Source organism: Rhopalosiphum padi, chromosome 1 (genome assembly GCF_020882245.1).
Source record: "Rhopalosiphum padi isolate XX-2018 chromosome 1, ASM2088224v1, whole genome shotgun sequence".
In the NCBI taxonomy this organism is placed as follows: Eukaryota; Metazoa; Arthropoda; class Insecta; order Hemiptera; family Aphididae; genus Rhopalosiphum; species Rhopalosiphum padi.
The window spans coordinates 73,776,134-73,801,445 of record NC_083597.1 but is presented as its reverse complement, the minus strand read 5'-3'; the positions used below and the strand labels follow the sequence as shown (position 1 = coordinate 73,801,445).

The 25,312-nt window shown below is 28.1% G+C and overlaps 3 protein-coding genes across 4 annotated transcripts; 1 reads left to right on the top strand and 2 right to left on the bottom strand.

Annotated features, from left to right (window-relative positions):
* The first annotated feature begins 1,213 nt into the window (after positions 1-1,213).
* Positions 1,214-13,066, top strand: LOC132931779 (arrestin domain-containing protein 17). Of its 2 annotated transcripts, none has more exons than XM_060997781.1 (6): positions 1,214-1,673; positions 9,355-9,471; positions 10,621-10,841; positions 11,495-11,680; positions 12,355-12,540; positions 12,786-13,066. In XM_060997781.1, the coding sequence occupies exons 1-6, from the start codon at positions 1,553-1,555 to the stop codon at positions 12,957-12,959; spliced, it is 1,005 nt and encodes a 334-aa protein (XP_060853764.1). In that variant the 5' UTR covers positions 1,214-1,552; the 3' UTR covers positions 12,960-13,066. The 2 variants fall into 2 exon arrangements, with proteins under 2 accessions (XP_060853764.1, XP_060853773.1); XM_060997790.1 differs by having other exon boundaries at positions 1,215-1,673; positions 10,621-10,838.
* A 654-nt stretch (positions 13,067-13,720) lies between these two features.
* LOC132931796 (peptide deformylase, mitochondrial-like) lies at positions 13,721-15,151 on the bottom strand. Its single transcript, XM_060997815.1, has 5 exons — positions 14,880-15,151; positions 14,614-14,789; positions 14,293-14,460; positions 14,096-14,216; positions 13,721-14,029 (listed from the first exon to the last, which is right to left on the bottom strand). Exons 2-5 carry the CDS (start codon positions 14,773-14,775, stop codon positions 13,839-13,841), a joined length of 642 nt encoding a protein of 213 aa, XP_060853798.1. The 5' UTR covers positions 14,776-14,789; positions 14,880-15,151; the 3' UTR covers positions 13,721-13,838.
* Positions 15,152-16,091: 940 nt separating this feature from the next.
* On the bottom strand, positions 16,092-25,289 carry LOC132931789 (akirin). The gene is made up of 4 exons (XM_060997804.1): positions 24,808-25,289; positions 19,359-19,528; positions 18,207-18,369; positions 16,092-17,039 (listed from the first exon to the last, which is right to left on the bottom strand). Exons 1-4 carry the CDS (start codon positions 24,983-24,985, stop codon positions 17,029-17,031), a joined length of 522 nt encoding a protein of 173 aa, XP_060853787.1. The 5' UTR covers positions 24,986-25,289; the 3' UTR covers positions 16,092-17,028.
* Between the last annotated feature and the right edge of the window lie 23 nt (positions 25,290-25,312).

The following is a 25,312-nucleotide window of genomic DNA, read 5'->3' as shown; positions in this document are numbered from 1 at the left end:
GAAATAATCTACTTTAAAAATCGAAAAATCCTAACTACAGCCTGATCATAATAATTATACAATCGAAATTACTGTCGTGTTCATAACATCTGCAATACTACGTTGTACGTGTGCATTTATTACACATACATACACACACACGCATAATGAACAGATAGGTAATATAAACTTTAAGTTGATCTATACTCTATAACACATATGCAGGTTAACCTATAGAGTATACTGAGTATAGGTTATAACCCCCTACCTATTATATACAGAGTGATCATCGAGCGTACTCACGTACTCCTTTTATCCTTAAATAATACATTTATTCAGGATTCCGAGTTTTGTGATTTTTAAGTAGGTACTTACATAGCAGATTTCCCTACACATATATTCTCATACTGTTTATATGGAGTATCCTCTGACAATGACAATACAAAATTCTTTTTTTTCAAATCAGAACTAACTTTTTTTATTGAATGATCTTTTTTGAAAACGTTGACGCATCTAAATAGAAATTGGAATTATTGTAGTTTATAAGTTATTTGAAAACACGTACACTCTAACTACATATCTTACTATATATATAATTTAAAGTTATTAATAATGGTTCAACATAAAATATAATAAAGATGGAATATTTATAGTCTACTACTTATATTTACTGCACCCTTTTATGATATTATGGATCATAAATTTAATAATACATCCCATATTTTCTAAATACACCTATTATCGTTGATATTATTACCCTCGAAGTATTTAAAGTTCATAAAATATGAATTTACTTACTCATTTGAATTTTAATTATACATCAATATTTAAAAAAAAAAATATCATATCAATAACATATAAGTATATGTATAGCATATAGTTCTCATTTGAAAAGCACATTCCTTAAACAGCATAGAAAAAATATAAATAATTGAAAATATTATCTAAAAATCCTAAAAAAAATCCTAATTAAATTAACTAGTAGATATAAACTGATTAAATAAATGTATAGGAATAAACACTCCACTTGTAGACAGCATAAAAAATCTAAATATTTTAAAATATAATAATTTCAGTCTAAATTCAATTACAAATCATAAAAGAATGTGAACATATTACGCAGTGTTTGGTGAATCACTCTGTATAATGGACGACGGCCAGGTGTCGCGGGGCAGGACCGGTCCTAGGTCGCGGCGCGCCGTTGTAGTCGGAGCGCAGACAATACTTTACCTGCCGTGCAACGCGTATTACGACGATACCATCCAGCAATGATAATAATAAAATAGTGAACGCGTTTCGTTGCTCGGAGGATGACGTGCGAGCGTCCGCGCGGTTACTCTTCGTTCACTACGCCATAATATCGTCGTCATAGTTGTCTAGTGGAAATATTGTAACGTCGCCGTCGTTATTGTTATATTTGTACGATTACAATAATAATATTATTTAAAATGTATAATAATTTATTTACCTATCGCGATATACAAAAGTAATAGTTAACACGGTACGGTTAACCGCCGTCTAGTATAGTTTTATTTTGCCATCGCCGGACGTACTTTAATATCCGATTGTCATCATGTCCAGAAAACTCGAGAAATTCGTCGTGCTGTTCGACAACACCAACCTGTTGTATTTCCCGGGTCAATTTCTCAGCGGCAGAGTGTTGGTGGAACTCAAGGACGACACGCAGGCCTTGGGTAAATAATAAATGCAACGCAACAATACACGACGAACAGACATTGTCGTTGCAGACGGATTATTTTTTGTAACATAAAGTATAATATGTAATAATATAAGTACACTGTATGCTATTCATCATAGCTACTGCGGGTAGATGCTATGTAAAGACAATACATATATTGATACATCGTGTACATTTATATTGGTATACAAACGAGTAGGTGTAGGTCTGCATAATATTACCATTCTTATTAAGTGTTATTTAAATACTATTAAAAGTAGATAGGTACGAAACGCTGGAAAAAAAACCAATTATACTTTTACAGAATAAATTATACGGGGGGACGTGTCTGTTTAATATTTGTCAAATCCGCTGAGTTAATACAATATTTTATGTTAGAATAAAAACTTACTGTATACTTGCCTGTAGTACCTACAATTTCGGTTTCAGAGAGCTTTCGCCGAAATATTTTCTTAACATATTATGTATAGTTAAGCACCTACCAATTCATTTGAAATACGTACAAAAAGTATTTTTTACAAGTATATGAATGGATATTATTTGTACCCACATAATACATTGTATCGTATGATTTTCTCGTAATCTCGTCCGACAGATTATATTTTCTGTCACTCAGCCGATCGCAGTTTATTAAAATACAATATATATGTACCAATGTACCTATGTGCATATGCGTGCAAAAAAATCTCTGCAAATATATAATATGTATAAAGGTATTATAATTTATAATAATATATATATAAAATATATTATGTGTTGTAACCGCTAGTGAAAGTGGTAGGTATAATATTAATATCCTACCGGTTGGCGGAGTAGGCGTAAAAAAACCTGCAGCTCTCGGCACACGCCTCGTCGACTTGTACCTACATATATATATATTATATATATATATATTTATTAAACACGCACAGTGTATATAGGTATATGATATGACTTAAACGCATTATTGCGCGCGTCTTTGTTTTCACTAGCAGTGTCGTATTATTCAGTCTTGTGTTTTGCGCCGTGATCGCGGAAACCGAACGTTTTTTCGACGTAAAACTTTCATTTTGATAAGACTGGAGAATATTTCTATGTGTAGATCCGCGAAATTCTACATGGAAATTTATCCTCACAACCGCAGAATTCATATCTTAAAATATTATATATATTATGATATAAATTTATAATAATATATAATTACCTCGTGTGAATTCTATAATAACTTGTCTAAATATATGTTTGATGTCTGATTGGTAAGACAGTTTAATATATACTGACAAAATTTGAAAATGACAAATTCCTAAAAAATTTGATTAATAAAAAATCTTTCAAACAAAAAAACAAAAAAAGGTATGCAAATGGATACCGCTTGGCTGTACTATATAGATATCGAGTGTGTCAGTTTTTCAGTTTGTCAGTATTATGGGTGTGTTCAATTTGAAATCAGTGCGATAGGTATTACCTATATATAATTGCATACGAAAAACGATTCTAAACGGAAACGGTCATCAGCCTTAAACATCACTAAGCATATTTCGTGATAATCGACAACCGTGATATATATTATTTTTTTTTTATATAGCTATTAAAGCCATTTAATTTATTTTTAGTATTATAGTAGATAGATATTTTTTTTCTTGGATAATATATAGTATTAATATTATAATAATATAAATTTACAGGATATTATAAAAATGTATATAACTCGAAATTTAATTTTATCATTCTGTAAATACAGAAAAACAAAAAAAATAGATTCATAATTAAATAGATATTATTTTTAAATAAATGGAAAATTCCATTGCGTATAGCAAAATGTATAATACTATAATATGCGTAAAAGTTTTAATTTTTCACGAATAATGTTTTTAAATTTTAACAAAATAATTAATATCGTTATTTATTGTTTAAATAAGTAATTTCGTCCAAATTTGAACTCAAAATGTTTATAAAAAATAATTGCCTTTAAGTATTTTTTAGATTTTATGGTTTCAGTATGAACTACTTATGAGGAATCTTGTATTAAATTCATAAAACTTAAACATAATTTTTTTTTTAATAATAAAACAATGTTTCTTAAAACAAACAAAATTATATTTCGTATTTGGATTCTCAGCAGTACATAAGTACTTTTTAAAACGTACATTAACACTTACTATATATGTCTCACTACTCTCACTAGTCACTACGATCAAATATGACTTTACAAGCAAAAATGTAATCACTTATATTAAATACCAAATCTTGATTATACCATTCAGGCCATTCAGCCATACGTAACTGCCGAATATGGATATATAATATGTGGCGAAGCCACGCGAAGGTATGTATCTAGTCGTAAAAGATTGTTAGGAGTACACAAGTACCTATAATACGTATAACGTAGGCACAATAGTTGAATTTGGTATGTATTTCACTTTTTCACATTTTACCATCTACCTATATAGTTTAGATTAATAATAATATACATCTGCAGATCTGCTATAGCTATGATGCTCTTCCTGCGCTCACTGAAATCGTTTAGCTAAACGTCGTTTTTTTTAAATTGTTAATTTACTAAAAACAATAATTCAAGAGGTATGTTTATCTCAGGTTATCTACCACATCTCCCGAAAAGTAAATTTAAATATTTAGTCCTAGGATGTTCAAATTATTAATATTAATATATAAGTACATAATATATAATAAGTATATATACAAATAACATATATATATATATATTTATTATCCTGTCAACTTGTTATCCAGCAAAAACAAAATTGTAAATTAATATAACCTAATTAATAATTAACCCTAATAATGCATAATAAAGTATTTAATGGTAAAAATATTTTTAATCTTTTAGCGGGGAATAATAAAACAAATATATAATTGAATACATAATATTATAATATAGGTGTTGCCTACTCGTATATAAATAATTCATTGTAGTTAAACATTCATATTATGCATATATTTAATAAATATCATAAAATATGTAGGCACTTGTGTCATAAAAATCAAAAGTTTTGAGGCGTGGTTAATATATTGTAATAGTAATTGTCGGTTGCTTTTTTTGACCTTCCTAAACTAACGACGTCAGGCCATCGGACGAATAACATGAAAATTGACGATGTCAGTATCGCTGTCTTCTGTGAGAATGTATATAATATCGTATGATTCGAAGTTTCTGTCCTTGTAAAATTTCAATAGCAAAATCGGTGTAAAAAAGATTTTAATTGCGATCCTAAGTAAATAGTAAAAAGAAAGTACCTATCAGAATATCAGATTGATAATTACAGTTTTAATTAAATTAATAAAAATAGATTAATTTATAGGCATTCATCACTAAGGTCGTGAAGCACGATTGAACTGAACAACTAAAAAACAATGATTGTAATAATATTGAAATAAAAATTATATTAATTTAAATTATTATACCAACTCTTTTTACGAATATTGGATATTACAATAAATTTAATAAATAAATTATATGTTTTCTAATTGAAAGATAAATATATAGTCAATATATATATTTCTATATTCTATGTACCTTACGTCTTACACTGCAATTTGATAGATTATTGTATACAATTATAGTTTTTGAATAAAATATTTTTAAGTGTTGTATAGCTGTCCAATGGTATCCAGATAAGTAGGTAATTTAAAATTATCTAGCAGTATGCCAGCATTATACTATATAGAATGATGTGCAATGTTGTATCTGACTGCATCACAAATCCATCGCCGTTGCAATCTGCAGATGTCCTAATCCGGTTAGGTTAGGACTGCAATACTCCAATATAATATTATCTTGTAAATTACAAACCTTTATTTAAAATTATTTTAATAAAAAACTTACGGATCACAGCGGCATCCAGGTGTCCTCGATCAAGACACCTCGACATATTATAGTTTATAATTATTGTATACATACCTATGCCGGCCAGTACCAATTATTACATGGATAGGTATATTTTCTTTTTATCGGAGATTATTTATCAATATTGTCCTAAATACCTGCAATACTCGGCCAATTAATATACGAATTAATAATGTGTAGGTTAAAACAAAACAAGATAAAATAAGACGTTTACGTTATACCATCCATCTATGCCGTTACAATAAACGTGATGCAACATTATTTTGTACGCAATTTCACTTATTTTATTTGTACAGTTTTTATCTCTGCCTATACCTCGCTATAATACGTTTACAAGCCACAAAACGACCTTATTTTGGAATGTCAATTTATTTTCATTCGTTTCGAAGCAACGTTGTCATTAATTAGCTAAAGCACTTACTTAGTATAACTACATACGCCTAAGAACAGTAATATACAATCATCGTACAGTTATAATAATGGCATGATGTTATTAAGTTGTTGACTATTGTAAATGTTGTAATAAGTATATATCACCAAGTAGCATGACTGCACGATCGTTCGATGCTATTTGAAGCTTGTTAACAATTTAACGCACCAATCAATGAGGATCCGTTAAATTCTCAAGTCGTTGAGCAATTTTGCTGCACAATATTTATTACAGTGGTTAGTGACCATATAATAAACTGTAATAACGTCCAAATAACATCATGACAAATATATATTTATAATGATTCCTCTAATAACTAATCCGAAACTTAAGACCCCGCGCCTTTCAAATAATAATAATAATAATAATAATAGGAATAATCCTATAATAAAGTTTTTGTATCACACAGCATATAGTATGCAATATATTAATATGACTTCAATATTAGTAAATTAGTTTTAAAACAAACAAATAATATAATACATTTGCATAAATATCAATAATATTAGTATAATACCTATCTTACACCTGTTGACGACTTTGACGAAATTCCTCCAATTATAACGTAATCTGTGCACTTACCTACTATGGTATTTAACCCAATAACTCTAGAATTTAGACAATCGTTTATTAATACCTAAGTAACTTGTAAAGCCAAAGCACGTTATTAAATTTTCTTCTCTTTTCAAGTGATCCAATATCAAAATTGGTTTATTTTTGTTCGAGAAAAGCCTTAAAAGCCGCATCTAAAGACGTTCAATCTCGAATATTATGCAATAATAGTATATTTCGTTGAGGATTCAAAATATCTGAACCATAATTTAAAATAAAATAAACTAGACAAAAATATAAAAATTTTGATTTTTATACTCATATTCACGAATTGCAACGTATGAAACCAAATCCGCATTGTGTTTCGCAGGATATCGCAGTACTTTTATTTTATTTTTCTCCATAACATTTTTTGTTCCTTTGTCGAAAAGTTTGAATATTCGATACAAGGTTTGTTGTGAGTGTTTTTAAACAAGTTACAAAAACCAAAAGTATCTATATGTTATAGTCACAATTTTGACAGTCCGTATAGATTAATTTTACAATTTCATTTTGGCGCTAATTTATAATTATAATAATAATGCAGCATAAACCAATTAAATAACATAACAAAAAACATTTATTCACATAAAATATGTATAGTTTTTAGTATAGCTATTATATTAATATTATAAGTATATTTATACTTTATCAAGCGTAACAAATCATTCATTTAAAAAAATTTTTTGTGCGCTTCCAGAACGAAGCACGTTTATTTTTTTTTATCGGCAATGGCACGGGCACGTCATTTGACTCATCAGGCCGTAGTTCGCATTTCTATTTCGATAGACGTCACGTTAATATCAAAGTTTGGCAATGATATACACCGCCTTTCTGGTGGACCAGTGAATTCGACGTTAGCCACATCCAATGTCGACGGGCCTTCATTATAGGTGCATCAATATATGCTGCCGTAACGACGACGACAGTGGTGTTCCCATTAATTTTTTTGAGAGTATACTATATCATCAAATACGCATGTATTATGGGTATACTGACTATACTGCGTATACCCATAATATTGAAAAAAAATCTTGAGAGTATACGGCGTGTATGTAGTATACCCTATAGGAACACCCCTGGACGACAAGCGAGGCGGTGATGGGGCCTTTGCATCGGCGACTGGCGCGAATAATCAAAGCCGTGTTTATCATCTGTCGCATCTGTGGTCCTGCAGCGTAGTTGGCCAACAGAATAGGCGACGGACAATATTCGGGTGGCGCGTTGGGAGTCTGTTGCGGTTCACCAGAACGACCATCGCCACCAGACGTTGTTATTTTGATATTTAATATCGAAGCAAAATATAGTTTAGTTATAAAATTTGTAAATTCCGAGTTTTCTGACATTTTTGTCGAATAAGCGTTTTGCCGTTCTTTTCCAATCAAGAATTGAATGGTTTTTAAATCAGTTGTCATATTTTCCATGATTCAATTATAGCAATATTTGCAAATGATTTACATTAAGAGGATCGAGTATAGAATATTCGATGTGCTCTTAAAAACAATACTAAATACAAACAGTTAGGCGGATATTACACGAATATTTTATATGTCAACACTATATGGTTGAAAATAGCAACAATAGATTTTTAATTATCACCTATTCGGACAAAGAAAGTACCTACATAAAATGATACAAAATTTACAACAGAAAAAAACCGTTATTAAGTTTTACATTGCAGATATTTATTCAAAACCTAGACACAAACAGCGAAGTTAAAATTCGTTATTAAAATATAAGTAAAAACCAAAGCTGCTGCATTTACTTAACATTCGATAAAGAGGCTAATCAAATCTATGTCTAGAAAACAATTGTCTTTAATTATTAAAAATAATATGTCATTTCGTAAATTAACCCAATCAAAATTTTAGATCAAAAATCATATAAAGAACAAAAAACACAATTATCCATAAGTAGGTACAACTGAGAAAGTTTAAAAATTAAATTGTTGATATCTTAAGTACCCTAGTGAGTGTTATAACTTATAATAAATAATAATATACTAATATAGGTACCTACTACAACTACTGAACCACAGTGTATTCACGCTGAAGATACCATTAAATACTACAGCAGAATGATATTGGATTGAAATGGTGTTTGTGTGGGAGGAAGTGGATAATCGAAATACATATTTTGAAAAAACTTCAAATGTATATAACCAACTTCGGTATTCGCATGCACAATAAAACTTACTTATTTTAAATAACAATATATCAATCTGCTACAGACTCGAATAGACCAAGTTTTTTAAACAATTTGTGAATAAATAATTTTTTTTAATTAAAAATTTAACAAAGTTAGTATATACACGACTGACATCCTATTGACTTCCTAAAACCACGCAAAATCACAAATATTATTCTTACCTTAATTATTAACCTAATGTCTAATCTATTCGCTAATATTAACGGGAAGAAATAAAATATTTTATTAAAATAATAAAAAAAAAAACTACAAAAGATAATAACGCAGCACGCCACAATTTAATGATTCACGGAACATTGCCTCAGCGGCTCAGCCGTGACTACATTCAATGAAATACATAACTATATACGAATAAATATATTATGTCAACATCTCAAATTATATAACTTTACAGAGATATTCATAATTGAAAACTATAAATTTGCTACGGTACAGATCGTGTGGTCGGTCAATCACTGCGACGAACATAAAAAATATCATTAATATTAATAATGTATGCAATAAAGCCAATAATCATATTATACACATATTGTAAATTTATAAACTTATTAACAAATTAATTGTTTGACATATCATAAAATATTTGATTTATTTATGAAATAGGCTTACATTTCCACGTCATTGGCGAAGGAGTAGTACGATTGAAAAGCAAACGGCGTGAACGGATTTACGACAAGGAAAACTACATAGATTTTAGGATGAGACTGCTCGGAGAACCGGGTACGTATAATTATTAATAATCCTATAACAACTTTCTCGATATGTTGTGTAAAGTCGTAAAGATGACGAACATTAATATTATATAGCAACAACGTGTTAAACACAAAGTTCCAACGGACGCAACTGCGTGACGTAGACATGACGACTGACACCATATATATTATTATTGTTATTCAACAACTAACTTACCCCTATTTCTCCCATTAACCAATTTATTAAAATATTCTATTTTTTAGGATTTTTAAGTATAACTATTAAGACCAAATTTTCAAGTAGGTTGTGTTGTCTCGTTGTCTCCGACTTACAAACGTACAACACAACAAATTTGCAGATCCATCTTGTATATTGTTAGCTTTAATATTATTAGAGTCAATTTACCTATTATAAATAACTGAAGGTAAATTTGCTACGTTGAACCCTTTTAAGACTGAGACATATTACGTGAGAACGAAACGCGAGATCCTCTTGATAATAATCTCCAGTACCATTACTAAGGGTTTTGTAGGCGGCCTTATTAATAAGAGTGGATATATTTATTTTAACCTCGTGTACGCAATTTATGAGTTAGCTCTCCTGAACATTTTTCGTCCAAGAATAAACTTCCGGATTTTAAGACCCGATAAGAAGAAAGAAATTCAAAAGTTAAGATTTGTAGAATATACATATTATTATACATACAATTATAATAAACTCTATACAGCTCATAATATATAAAGTAATTCATTTAATGTAAAACACACATTTCTACTAATTTTCATCGTTATCATTTTTAAATTTTTACTTTTTTGAATGATTATATTTCGTTTTGAATTTCATATTCCGAAACAGAATATTAATTATTTGGAGTAGGTATTTCAAGGTATAAGAATCAAATTTTAGGTGAGTAGGTAGTTAATTAGTTATAAGTATTTAAACTTTAAACTTTATTTACGATCTGAATAGTGGATTGATACTATAATATATATTATAATATTATAGTCTATAAAATAATAAGAAGGATCGCCTGCTAAGAAAAAATAAATAAATTCCTAAGTCCGCCTACGGTCCTATATACGTACACGAGTGACCATCTGACTACGCCAACTCTCAAGGTTACATTATTATAATATTATATTATTTTATTTAAAATGTCGTCTGTGTTGTGTGTAGGACAACCGCCGGTGATGTTGTCGCCGGGTATTCACAGTTTTCCGTTTAAACTCGGCCTGCCGCCGGGACTGCCGTCCACGTTCCTGGGAAAATCTGGCTGGGTTCAGTACTACTGCAAGGCGGCACTCCGAGAACCCAACTCACTTACACACAAGAACCAACAAGTTTTCATTGTCATGAACCCGATTGATCTCAACATGGAGCCGTCCATTTTATCTGTAGTATAACATGTTACACGCAATAATAATAATAATAATATGCCTTAATGATATATGACGTACCTATACCTATACAAACATCGCCGGTGGCGGATTCGAGAATTATTCCTAACCTAACCTGGTGGGGTAGGAGGGCGATAGGGCAATTGACCACCCTTTGGAACTTTCCTCTTCGATATATAAATTAAAATTTGTTCTGCGCGTTAGAGTCAGGTTTGCATTTAAATTCGAAATTAATAAAATGAGTACCTACAGGTATACTAAAATTCCAATAACATTTTATGTTACCAAAAAAATATAATACTCGTATAATAAATAGTATAAATACATAATTATATTGTTGCAAGCTATATAATTTTTACAAATTATAGTTTCTTATATTATTTTATCGTACCTGCATATTTTCAAAATTGAAAAATACATTTCATGCTTCAGGGTTCAGGCTTCAATCTGTGGTGACGTCTCCCTGTAAGTGAACGGGTTTTTAGGGGTGGATAGGGAAATGCGTGAGATAATATTACCAAACCGTCGTCCCTCGGAACCGCCACTGCAGGTATCTTAAGTTCTAACGTCACGCATAATATTCTGTTATTCCACTGACACCGATGCGATTTGATATCATTCGTCTCAGTAACGACGCATGTGTTATTTTTCAGGAACCGTTCCGGTGCGATATTGATCACAAGCTTTCGAAGGCTATGTGCTTGGGATCGGGTCTGGTCGAGTGTCAGGTATGTTTAGACAAGGGTGCCTACGTGCCAGGTGAGACCATCGAAATCACAGCCACGGTCACCAACAACAGCAAAGTTACCATCAAATCGACCCGAGCTACGTTGACGGAGGCGAGTATAAAAGCATATTATCCTTATCCCTAATATTATAGTCAAACATACTGCCATCATGAGTCATGATAATATAAGGCAATAATATAAGGCACAAGAATCAAACGATACTTAAAAAATTATTGAAATACAAAAATATAATTATCAGTTATAAATTTATAATACGTTTAATTAAACAAATATATTATACATATCTATAGGCTATATCCAATTAGTTATAAAAGTGAAACAAAAAATGCATGCTAAAATGCTAAATTGCAAACTATACGTCTTACTAATGTGCATAGTAAATGAATATCGTTTTTTTTAAAAAGAATAGCTGTGAATTTTTTACTTTTGATCGAACCCTTAAATGTAAATACTATACAAAATCCAATTCGCTATATCAGATTCTATCAACACTGCAGATTGAAACATTTGTTTAATCATAAAAATTATATACACAAGTTTAAAGAAAAATACATCATTATATAACAAATCGCTCCAATCAAAATCTAAAAGTTTAGTAAAACCAACACAACTGTTTATTATAAATTATAATCGATGAGATTTTTAACTATCGGTTTTATGGGTAACCTACTTTTTGTTGAACGTATACTATTAATTTGTATTCCGGACAACTAAACTTACTTCTTACTTTCATAGTTAAATCGTTTGTTTTTAACGCATTTTAGACCATTCAATATTTTGCCAAGAGTAAAATAATACAATCGGAGACCAGAGAATTAGCTTCGCTGAAGAGAGAAAAAATCAGACCTAATGAAATGGACCAATGGCACAATGAACAACTGTACGTGCCACCACTGCCGCCTACTAACCTCCGTGGGTGTCATTTAATAAACATTCAATATGATATTTATGTAAGTAGAATTGTATTGTGAAAATAAATATTCAAGGTTACATTTTTATTATTATTATTATTATTATTATTCGTAAATGAAAGTATCTCTAAAATTATTGAAAACAATAAAAAAAACTACGATTAGTAGAAAGTGTTTGCTTACCTACTATTAATTAACATTGGGCAAAAAATAACATTTAAAAAATATTCTTTAATATTTATTTTCTGATAATAAAAATTCTAATCAATTTTTGTACTTTGTAGTTCATTATATCACCGAATAACATGGAAAAGGATGTAAAACTACAACTTCCTATTATGATGGGTACATATCCATTTAGAACAGAAAATGGATCATTTGATGGAAAACTTGGGACTCATTATCCATCTACATTGCCAATACTAAGACCATGGTTGGAAGAAAAGACTTTTAAATGATTAAACTAATTATTGAAAATCATATGTATTAGTTAACTAACCAATTTTCTTATTATATTTTAAACAAATTAATATTAAATATACCTATGTGAATTTGAATTAAACAATTTCATTTGTTTTACTTATTCCTAGCTTTTTCAGATTAATTTTATTCTTTTTTTTTCTGAATATTGATATTGAGATAATATAACTATTTTGAATTTATTTTTAATAATTACATGTTTAATGTAAAAAGTAATTATTACTATATTATATAAATAAAATTATTTTATAAGAACTGTGTACGAAATTCAATGAACATAATAATAGAAATAAAAGTAATTTGTTTAAAAATATTTAAAATCAAAGAAAATTTCAATATTACCTGATAATTTAATATTTTTATAAAACATAATATTATAGAAAATGTATACATTTTTTTTTTCAAAGTATGGATTTTCTATACAAGTAGCTTTATCAAAAACCCACATTATTATAGCAAATTTATAATTACTAAGTCAATAAATTATGGTTTTATTGAAATATAACATTGTTAGTGCTTACCATAAAGTTTGGTTCAGATTGTCTTGTATCGAGGTGGTAACAAATACAATTACGATCAAGTTTACTAATATTAAAATGTTTTATATTTTCCATGTTAGTATGATTGTATAATCTCAAAGTAGGTACATTGTCATTTAAAACTTGGTTTACTCAACACTTTATGTTTGTATGTAATGAAAACATTACCAAAATAACAATGCAATAAAAATTATTAATAATTAAATATTGACAACAAGTTTTATTATACAAAAATATTAACTAGGTAATAGACAATTTTAGTTCATTTCCATCAAATAAAAAACAACGGATTGTTAAATGTTAACATTCAGCAATTCCCTATTTTTCATACCTAAGTTCTACAAATCCTTGAAATTGATTAATAGTATGCCATCCTGTACAAGATAAACTATCAAGTACCATGCGATCACTGTACATCACTCCTTTCAAATGATCCATTTCGTGCTGAACTATTCTAGCAGTCCATTCTTTTGCATCTAAAGTTTTTTTCTCTCCATTTTGATCAATTCCTAAGATAAATCATTTAAATAAATAACAAGGAAACCAAGACGTATATAAACATGATATAATTTTACCTGTTAGAAGCACACGCTTATATCTAGGTACATCTGCTGAATAACCCTTAAAGCTTGCACAAGATTCGGTGAACGTAATTTTTTCATGATCCAAAACTTTAAGTTCAGGATTTATCCAAACCTACAATATTACCAAATTGTCATTAATCAAATTTGTAAGCTCAAAATGTATTCTACTGATCTGATTATCAAATAACCTGATTATCAACATGTTCCATTCCTTTAAGTATTATCTCTTCTTTGCTGAAATAATGGGATGGATTTGGAAAATGAATTACAAATATTTGTAGTGGTATACCAACTTGAGGTGCAGCCAAACCAATTAGGTTTGATTTTTTCATCAGCGATTTCAAAATATAAATTACCTAAACAATAAAATAATTATCATTGTCACTCTTGTCATCGGAATAAAATAATTATCACTGTCAGCACAATAAAGCTCGATGTACATTCATCAAATGACTGTTTAAGTCAATGAAAATGTTGAGGTAGTCTTACTGCTTACCAAATATTCTTACATTATGTACTTCTTTTGATCCAATTTTCTCTGAAGGGACTGCGATTGCTTTACTACGCAGTACTGGGTCACCGATCTGTACTACATGACTCGTGTAAGGAGGCTTTGGGTCCTTGGCGAGAAACATTCGATTGTAAGTACGTTTTATAAATCGCAAAGCCATAATTTATTATAATACTGTAACACGAACCAAATACATCAACAGATAAACGTCATTGTTATTATACCGACACATTTTTTAATTTATGAGAAATATATTTCATTTACCTATGTATCAAAACGTATGCACGTATGTGCACTGTTAGGTTGTTCAAAATGTTTTTAAGCAGACACTTAAAACCACTATAATCCGAAGGGCATGTATGTGACTATGGAAGTATTCAAATATTTTAAGCAAATACTCATGACTAAATATCATATAATATTATTATAGTATTTGTGAGCGAATCTTAATATGTGATAGTGTGACTGATAACTACTATCACACTACTATTTCATCCAGGACACAAGTTGATATTTGATAAAATATATTAAAAATCAAAATGGTTCCGTATCAGTATATTGTTCTAGGGTATCAGCGTTACCGATTTCGTCATCTGTGTGCCTAATGTGATAAGACGAGAAATTATCACTAATGATAAATACGAATTAAAATATTTAAAATCAAAATAATCAAATACCTAACAGAATTCTGTCATAACTGTATCACATACAGTTTATTTTAAACAATGAATTGCTGTATTCATAGAAAAACCGAACCATGGAAAATTTAACAAATTGTATTTCAATAATACTTAATACAATTTGAAGACCTAAATTATGATATTCATAATTCTAAGTATACCACACCATGGTTAGTTATATTATGTTAGTGTATTATAATTTAAAATTATCAAAAACTAAACAGTACCCCAACCATTTAATGATTTATTTAGTCTTATATATTATCACCCCTAAATATAAAAATTGATTCATTGTGAAAATAAGTTCAGGAACTATGTATAGTATGTTCAATTTTTCATACTGTTTAAAAATTGTTAAAAAAAAACTTGATATTATAGTTAATTTCTTTAACAAAACAAAATTCACATGCTGAAAAAAAAATAATATGTTCAGTAATCATATTATACATATTATGTATACTAAAAACAAGAAATCAACTTACTGAACCAATGGTTATAAATGTTTAATATTTTCAAGCATAGCTCAGTCAAAACAAATATCAGACTCCCTTAAAATGTTAACTAATAGTTTTTTAGATTAAATGCTTGTATTTTCATAAAAATATAACAATTATCAAATAATTTTTAGACAATAAGACAGTATTCCATTTTTTGTTATTAAAATAAAAATATTTGTATTGGCAGAGTACACTGAAAAAAGTCTAATTTCAGGTTAACATGTTGACCATGTGTTTAAAAAGCATAAACATTTAGTTCATAATTCTTATTTCACATATCTAAAAAAAAAAATTGCAAATACAATAAAATTAATTAGTCTGATATTTTAAATAATTTTTTTTTATTATTAATTTGTATTATAAACTAAATTATACAAGTATTTTCTCCCAACAAAATAATTTACATGTTGCCCTAATAGAAAAAATAATTTTTACTTATCATTTACAAAAAAAAAAAAAAACTATATATACCTTTACTTATAATATATGTATATATTTAATAATTATTATCATATTGTAAGAATTAAGTGCGAGATCCATTTGAATGAACAAGCTACAGTGTAAAGTGAACTGTTTCTTTAATCTTGCTCAAACAACTCGCTTTAAAATAACTTAAACATTAGTACTTTGGAAGTGGCGTAACCAACATTTTTATTCTTATAAAATTTGGGGACCATTGAAATATATATATAAAATGTCATCAAATTCAGTCGTACAAATCAGAATGGCAAGCTCTAATAATAAGTAGTGTTAAGCCACTAAAAGAAATTTTAACTGAGTTTGAGAAAAAAATATTTGTTCACATAAATAAATCATTTACAATTTTTAATTTTTATAGTGAAAAAAGTTTAACTGAAAATATCTCACAAAATTGTATACATACATATATATTTTTATTTAAATAAAATAAGGAAATATCTTAAGCCAGTTTTAAATTTTAATATGATTTTGAGCCAATATCCAACATTTTTAGTTACGCAATATAAAAATGAATAAAACAAACAAAACAATCTTAGCTTAATGATTACTTAAATTAATTATTACTCTTTTACTATTATCATGAAATTCATATATTTTAAATTAATTTAATAATATCGAGTTTACAAAAATGTATAATACATAAAAAACATTGTTAGTCAGTCGATTGTTGACTTAAGGCTGAATAATTATTTTGTCTATTAAGTGCGTCTAAAATTTTGTTGTAATTCAAAACCATAGCTTGGAGTTGTTGTAGAGTTAAGACAAATCTAAAATTATAAAAAAAAAAATCAATTATTCAACACATAATAGATATTTGAATAAATAATTTATTCGACAAATATAAATATATATAAATTTAAAAATACTAATTCTAGGTTGTATAAATATTTAAATGTTTGTACAAATTAAGTTAGTTATTTATGATGTTGTGTTAAAGAAATTCATAAGTAGATATTGAAGCACACTTATGAATATCTGAATTTGATACAAGTTTGTTAGCAAATTTAAAACCTATAAATAAGAAAATTGAAACTAAAACTGAAATAGCTATTCAGAAGTACATAATGATAAAATATGAATGTTTTGATATCTGTTGAGAATGTTTATTTTTTGTTACCAATCAAAGTGTTCAAAAAAGATTTTTTAGTGTCAAGAGAACAGTTAATAATTTTCCCATCTACTGCAAATAATGGTCAGAAAGTAACAGACCAAACCACATTAATATACATACATAAATGTACCTACACGTTTTGTCTAATATATAAAATTCTAGCTAATAGGTGAATTACTTCAATGCTGTTGTATAAACAATATGGAAAATCTATAAATAGAGAATAGCAAGAATAAATCATTATAGATTACACTATTGTAATGGATTAAACTATTGTATCAATAAAGGCTGTAGAAGTGTGATGAAAAATAGTATGTGTAGCTTATGCAGTAGAGTTAAATTAAGTTTTTGACAAAAAACATCCAATACTAAAAGAGCTCGTTTCTCATGCCATTACCACACAAAATATTATTATATCCAGCAAACTAGAAAAATAAATTGGTTTGATAACTGTTCATTTATGTTACCAATTTATATTGTGTTTATCACAAGTTATACTGTGCAATATTTTCCCATTACCATGTATATATAGAGGGATTACATTAATTATTACTCTGGCCAGTTGCCTACTCCATAAAAAGGCCATCCGTAAACATACCACCAACTTATGCTTCCATACCTCCTCCACCCCCCCCAAATAAACTAATATCTATGTAATATTAAGATAAAGGATTAACAATAATCATGAATTTATGTATAATATTAATTTACAGTATTATTTATTTAATAGTTTTTTAATTATTTTTATTATTTTGAAAGTATTTTAATAATAATATTTAATAAGTACATTTAGAAAATATGAAAACAATCAATAATAACTTACAGCTTGGATCCTCGGCTGCTTCAAAACGTCTGTGCAATTGATCATTGGAAAACTTAACAAAAGCTTCATACTGCTCAGATAATTTCATGTTTAAAATCTTATCATATTCTTCACGTAATTGACTTTCACGTTCATTTAACATACGTTCACAAATCATTCCTACCTAAAAAATTTTTTTTTTAGTATGTGGCTATTTACATTTTTATAAAACTATATCAGTATTTAATTATAAAATCATTAAGCTTAACTAACTTAATAAAAAAATACATAAAAACAACATTTTAAAGAATGGTTGGTATATTTTTAGGTGGCATTTTACAATAATTTAAAACTAAGATTTTTTGATTTATTTTGCTTTCAGTACTATGAAGTCTACCATTCTTGTCCTATATCTCCATATAGCTATGTCCACCTCTTTTACTCTTAGCTATTCCCATATCATTCTCTATTCTATCTATCAATCTTTTTTTTTGGTCTTCCTTTTTCTCTTTTCCCTTAAACATTAATTTCTATAACCAAATTTAATACATCCAAGTCACCTATTATTATAACACAACTAAACTATCTAAATTTTTTCTTTCCAATTTTGTCTATAATTGGTGCCTTTTCAATACACACCCAGGGGTGGCGCTTCCTTTGACGAGGCCCTGGGCAAAACTTATTTAACCAATAAACATAGTAACCTATAGCCTATAGCAGGAGTCGACAACTGGCTAACCGCCATATAAATTACCATAAACTCTCTCAACTCCACCCATTCAAAATCATTATTCTGAGATACCACCAGTCTTAAATAATTGAACCTATTTATTTCATACACTATCTCACATGCCTTCTCTCATCAATTTATCGATTACATCCTCAAAAATCATACACAACTATCTCTGTTATACTCCAACTTATCCTTATTATCTTGGCTCTTCCTCTACAGCTCTATTCTTTACTAATCCAAAATAATTAAATTTATGTAAATCATTGAAATAAATTATGAAAAAAAATTAACCACTCAAATAAACTGATTAAGAAATTTGAAAACAAAAATGTATATTTGTATGTTGCAGCTCATAAAATTATATTTTAAATACTTTTAAATTGTAGTTATACAATATGAATAGTGTTTTTTAGTCATTTAATAATTATTAAATATAATACTTGACGAAAAGTGAATAGCGGTTTGTCTTTGGCTGATGATGGAAATGTATTCTCAGATGAACTATCTGAAGAACTGTCATCTAAATTACGGTTTTCTGATAATTCCATATTAAGTTGACGCTTGCGACGCATCCTTTGAACTTCTTCAGTTAAACTAGCAGACAACATTTCTAAAACAAATATATTATAAATACAATATTAATTAATTTTAATACAAAAGTAAATTAATCTCAGAACATTAATTTTTATTTCTTAATAGTCGAATACTATACAATTTAGCTAAACAAAATCAACTGGGATAATCTGTTTTAAGTAATAATAAAAATATTAATGAATCTCATAAAATTTAATACGATGAAATAATTAATAAACAGGTATCTAAATTTACTAATAATAATAATTCTAAATTTCTTATTTGGTTTAACATTGAACTAAAACAATATCTTTTCATTCAAAATTTAAAATATCAAACAATTCAGATGATAATAAATTATTTTTCAATTACAGAAAAAGGTGTAAAATTTAAATGAAAACATGTTACCGTAATAACCAACTCCAAATACAAAATCAATTGTCTCTAAATCCAAAATACTTTTAGTAGGTATATAAAAAAAATTACAATCCGACAATAATCTCACTAGTGTTTCCAGTACCTATACGGCTATACCAGTACAATAATGATTAATTAGCATAGAAGTTTTTCCCGATTTTTGTTATATCACACATATTTGGAAGGCTAGTAATAGATCAAACGTCACTTATTATAGACCAATATCTAAATTAAGTGTTCTACCTTAACTATATGAACCAAAATTATTAAATAAATACACTTATCATTGAACAGCACGGCTTTCATCAAATGAAATCAACCAGTACTAATCAACTAATGTTCTTTAACTATATATCTAGTAAGTGGTATAGACAGGAATTTTCATTGGAGGTGGCAGGCACGTATCTGAAACCTCATCTTGGGAGGGGCGATTAATATTTTTAGGAATAGTCCAAATCCTCCATAATATATTTGTACCGGTGTACTCTTATATAAAATGAGTTGCTCATTATATATAATTAATAATTAGGGATGACAAGTTATATGACTTGCAGTTTTGTCTATGACTTCTATTTATAGTTAAATTTGAATTATAAATCTGTTTCATAAGTTAGAGTTTATTTTTGTTGTTATTTTTTGCATATTTGGGTACATTTTTTAAGAATAACAAATTGTTTTTTTCATGAATAAAAATACATATTTAGTTAATATTATCTAAGATTATGCTTAAATAAGACGGAACTTCGTTAAACATAAGCCCTGGTAATACAGAACATTTCTTTGGTGCTTTTTCAAATTTCATTTTTTTGAACCCTGTTAACACGGAAAAATTTCATGGTCCCAAGCTATTCCGTCTTATCGAAGTTTTACTGTACTTAAAATAAAAATATCCTCTCGGACAATTGTCGTCGATTACACATTGACAATCTTAAAAAAGCACTAGTTGTCCAATGCAACAAATTTACAGGAATGAAAAATAATTGAAAATTAAATGTGAGTGTCGCAATATTTACAATATAATTTTTTTTAGATATACAGACGTTGAAACAAGAAGTCGTTAATTAGATGTTGAAAATTTGACCTTATTTATAAATTGTAAGTATTATATTATATTATTTTTATTTTTCATTTTTAGTCATACTTAAAAATATTAAGTATATTTTCGATTTTTTTGCATATTTGCCTAATTTGACCATTTTTCCTCCTATAACTTCTCACCCCTACTTATAAGTTATTAGATACGTACTAAGATAGACTATAATACGAGCTTTGGGGGGATATATATACTCCAAATATATACATCCATTATTGATATAATATATAAAGTATATAAATAAAAATAAGATCATGGGGGTCCATCTTCAACAAATTTTAAATCAACATTAACGTCTTGGAATAAATACATTTATTTTTAAGTAAATGCATTTGAAGATTGTTATAAATGCTTGCTAAAAACTTATTATAGTCAAAATCTTTTAGCATCTGAAAAATGTGTCTCGGTCAACATGTACAAGCAGCAAACATAGCAATGTTTACAAATATTGACCGATAACAAGCAAATATAAATGATAATTTTAATAAACAATAAAAAATGTTAAACTAGTAAAGACAAACCCCTGTATATTCTGTGTATTATACATTAATTTTAAATTTTTTTATTATTTTATTAATATCTTGTAAATAATAAATGATATAGCATATTGTTTATATGTAAAAGGCTAACTAATGTATAAATCAATAAATATTATGCTATATATATATAAATAAATGCATCAACCAAAAATAGAAGAATTTATAATATGCCATATACCTGCGTATACTCGACTACATCACTTATTATAATAAAATGGAATGTCAATTATTTGTACTAGAAAATTTTTTTTCATATACTTTTAATAATACATATTATATAGTTAATTTATCATATATTTAACAATCAACAAAACTACTACGATATTTTTTAAAACGGAAAAAGCTTTAAATTGATATCTATCCAGAAAAAAAAAATATGTTAACATTTAATTAATTGGTAATTATTCCAGGAATTAAAATTTCAATTCTAATAAAATTCTTTTGAAGTTTAGATAACCCAAAATAATAGTAATAGTGATCTTAAATTATTACCAGAATAAATAGATTATATAGAGAACCTATTTACCTAAGATCATAATTGTAAACGATAGGAGTGATTATCATTTACTTTTTTTGATAAGATTAATTTACTACCTAATTTTAAAATTTTTTCATAATATTTGCTTTTTTTCTCAAACCCACATACATTCATGTAAAATTATTCTTTTTTAGTGACTTGATCTTAGGGTAAAACACATATTACAGAAATTATGGAGAATCATATATTTAAAGGTTTGACAATATTTGTATAACTAAACATTTAATTTGTAAAAGAATTGATGTACAGTTTTAGATGACTTTATCATACTTAAGTGTTTAATATTAAAAACAAAAACTAAAAAAAATTAAATAACACTGCCCACCATTATTGTCATTATATAATCACATAACACAAAAAACAATTTTGGAAATTTTAGGTATGATAAAAAAAATACTTTGTTAACCTTTAATTTGAATTTTCTATAATTGTCTTAAAGTACCACAGACATATAAAACAATTAGATGATTGACTCTATATTATAAGTTATAACATCAACACCTTTAATGCATGGTCGTCGTTTGTCACACTGGCAATATTTACACAAAGTTACAGAAGTAATGTATACTTTTATTTTGATAATAAAATATTATTATATATATTTTGTACAAGTTACATTAATTTTGGTATCAATTACCTTTGATAAGCTCCATAATATATAAATATTACCAGTGTGACAAATAGCAGTCATGCACCAGACATGAAATTGAGTTGGTTATCTAGTTGTTGTATGCTTGAGATTAGTGCGTTAAAGTGATAGTATTACAATACAAATAGATTGAAATCAAAGAATGCTTGCTATCATGGAGGTAGTTCATGTTTATTTACCAATAAAAATATAAGTATTCACAGATACCAATTGTGTATGAAAACATACCAATTGACAATTTTTTTGTTTTATAGGTAGTATTATCTAATCATATTATTTCTTAGTACGAGTACCTATATTCGATCACCGTATATAGAAGGTTATGACTGCTATTCTTAAGATAAGCGATAAGCCATGAATTTTAATTAAATTATTGATTATACATTTCAATTTACAATCAATAATTTTATGATGACTCCACTGATAAAATCTGTGATTCCAATATTAGAAAAATAGGTAGTATAATATTATTTGAGCAATCTTAATTTTCATCATATTACCCAATAACTATTTTTATAAGTATTAAGTATGCATCCTTTAGTTTTTATTAAATTCCAATAAACTTAGCTGAAGTACTAAATCAGTACCAACAAAATTCAAAATTATTATGTATTAGTTATTTATTTATTTCATGTTATATTTAAACAGCTCTTCACACAAAATTGAATATTATCTATTACTGTATGTTGCTGTATGAATTTCAAAATAATTGCAATATATATAATTTTTTTTTTAACGACGACTAGATTATTATGTTATTATTAGCAATTTATCAATATGTGTTTGTAACAAATTTCAAATACATGTAATTAAAATTAGTTTCTGTAATTATAATGATTAAGTACACATAAAAAGTTTTAGAGACAGAAAAAAGATTGTTTACTTCATGAATTAGATAATTTTACATTGAAGTATAATATTACAATTTGCATTATAGTACCTATATTTAAACTATATAGCACCATTGATTAAATTTTCATATCATACAAATATATTATGTAGTGGTTTTTTTAAGACTTCATTATCAAGTTCCTCTAGATATGAAATTTACCAAAACAATTAAATTAAAAACAGACTCAACTAAATATGAAATCATTTCTTAATCTGTTTTGCCACCTTGATTGCCACAGAACACCATATTTTTAATTCTTTCCATATTTACGTAGTTAAAATTTATGAAGAAACATAATGCTACAAAAAAGTATACTAGAAGACTTGGTAGTTAACTGCTAAAAATAATAACATAAAAAAAAAAAGCCAAACCAATTTTTATTAATTTTTAATATTTTATGTGGTATTAGGTACCTACTTGATATTCCTAGTTTCTTAATATTGCTAACTTTAAGAAGTAGGTACAATTTCAAGTTTATGAATGGCAAACATAATATTTAGTTAAGATAAAAATAAAAAAAATCATACTTTGTAGTGGTCGAGTAATTAAAAAAAGAGTACATACTAGGAAGTTGGTTTCGAAATGTAATAAAAAAACCCCTAGTATGAATAACAAAATAATTGTTTAAATTAATACAATTTTAATACAGTTAGTATGTGTTAAATTATTGTATCATAATTTAAAATACTTATACGATTAAGTGGCAATTAAAATAACGATAAAATAAACAATTTGGTTATTTTAAAATCTATTGTAATAAGCATCTCATTACAGAACATTAAATTATGCAGATTACCATCCACACTATTAGATACCACATTTATAATATTGTCCCGGTTTAAAGACTATCTACACCCCTAAATCATTACTAACAATTACCATTACCTAACAATTTAAACCTACAAATATATTTACTCAATAGTTCAATACTGTTGAAATACAATACCTGCCAAAACATGAATTATTGGCAAGTCCAATTGGATTTACTGTAGATACTTTATATTCATAACGATTAAAATTAAGATACGAAATCTAGTTGTAAAAACGGGCAGACGATAACTGCCAACTAATATCAGTCGCTTTTATTAATAGCAAACGACATCATCGACACCGCCGTAACAACGGTAATAATAATAATCATGACTGTTTTATCAAACGGCAATCGCGAAACAAAAAAATTCTCTTTACCTGCAGTGATTTTTGGTACGACATCGCCACCAAAATGGGGCGAGACGTATTCGGACCTGGAACTGTTTGGGGGAGAGCTCGATGGCGATATGCTCATAGGCGTACATCTTTGTCTCTTGGTCGGTCTGCACATAGGGGGTTCAAAATCTAGCGACCGTTTCAGCGTGGCACAAGCCATGGCGTTGTTCGACGTGCACACGACACCGACGACGTCTACGAACACAGAGAAACCGATTCGTTGGGACGGCAAACGGGCTGTAAGCGCGATGAAAAAACCCAAAACGACGAGAGGTGTTTTCGTGCACGGAACAAAATGGCTTCTCTCGGATCGCACACGGGACACGGGTAACGGAACGACGCAAGTCTCGTACACACACACACACTCACGCACGCACACACTCACGAACTGAAATGCGTACGGAAACGGACGGTCGGGAGCGGGAGCTACTCGAGTGAGCACGAAACAGAAATGACGGTGAACGGAGTACTTTGGTCGCGGGACAAT

Coding starts and splice junctions, on each gene's coding strand:
- LOC132931779 (XM_060997781.1), top strand. CDS start 1,553: ATGTCCAGAAAACTCGAGAAATTCGTCGTGCTGTTCGACAACACCAAC. Junction 9,472..10,620: donor GAGACTGCTCGGAGAACCGG/GTACGTATAATT, acceptor TGTTGTGTGTAG/GACAACCGCCGGTGATGTTG. Junction 10,842..11,494: donor AGCCGTCCATTTTATCTGTA/GTATAACATGTT, acceptor GTTATTTTTCAG/GAACCGTTCCGGTGCGATAT.
- LOC132931796 (XM_060997815.1), bottom strand. CDS start 14,775: ATGGCTTTGCGATTTATAAAACGTACTTACAATCGAATGTTTCTCGCC. Junction 14,461..14,613: donor GATCAAAAGAAGTACATAAT/GTAAGAATATTT, acceptor TTTATTGTTTAG/GTAATTTATATTTTGAAATC. Junction 14,030..14,095: donor TAAGCGTGTGCTTCTAACAG/GTAAAATTATAT, acceptor GATTTATCTTAG/GAATTGATCAAAATGGAGAG.
- LOC132931789 (XM_060997804.1), bottom strand. CDS start 24,985: ATGGCTTGTGCCACGCTGAAACGGTCGCTAGATTTTGAACCCCCTATG. Junction 19,529..24,807: donor CGTACCAAAAATCACTGCAG/GTAAAGAGAATT, acceptor TATTTGTTTTAG/AAATGTTGTCTGCTAGTTTA. Junction 18,370..19,358: donor CGCTATTCACTTTTCGTCAA/GTATTATATTTA, acceptor AAAATTTTTTAG/GTAGGAATGATTTGTGAACG.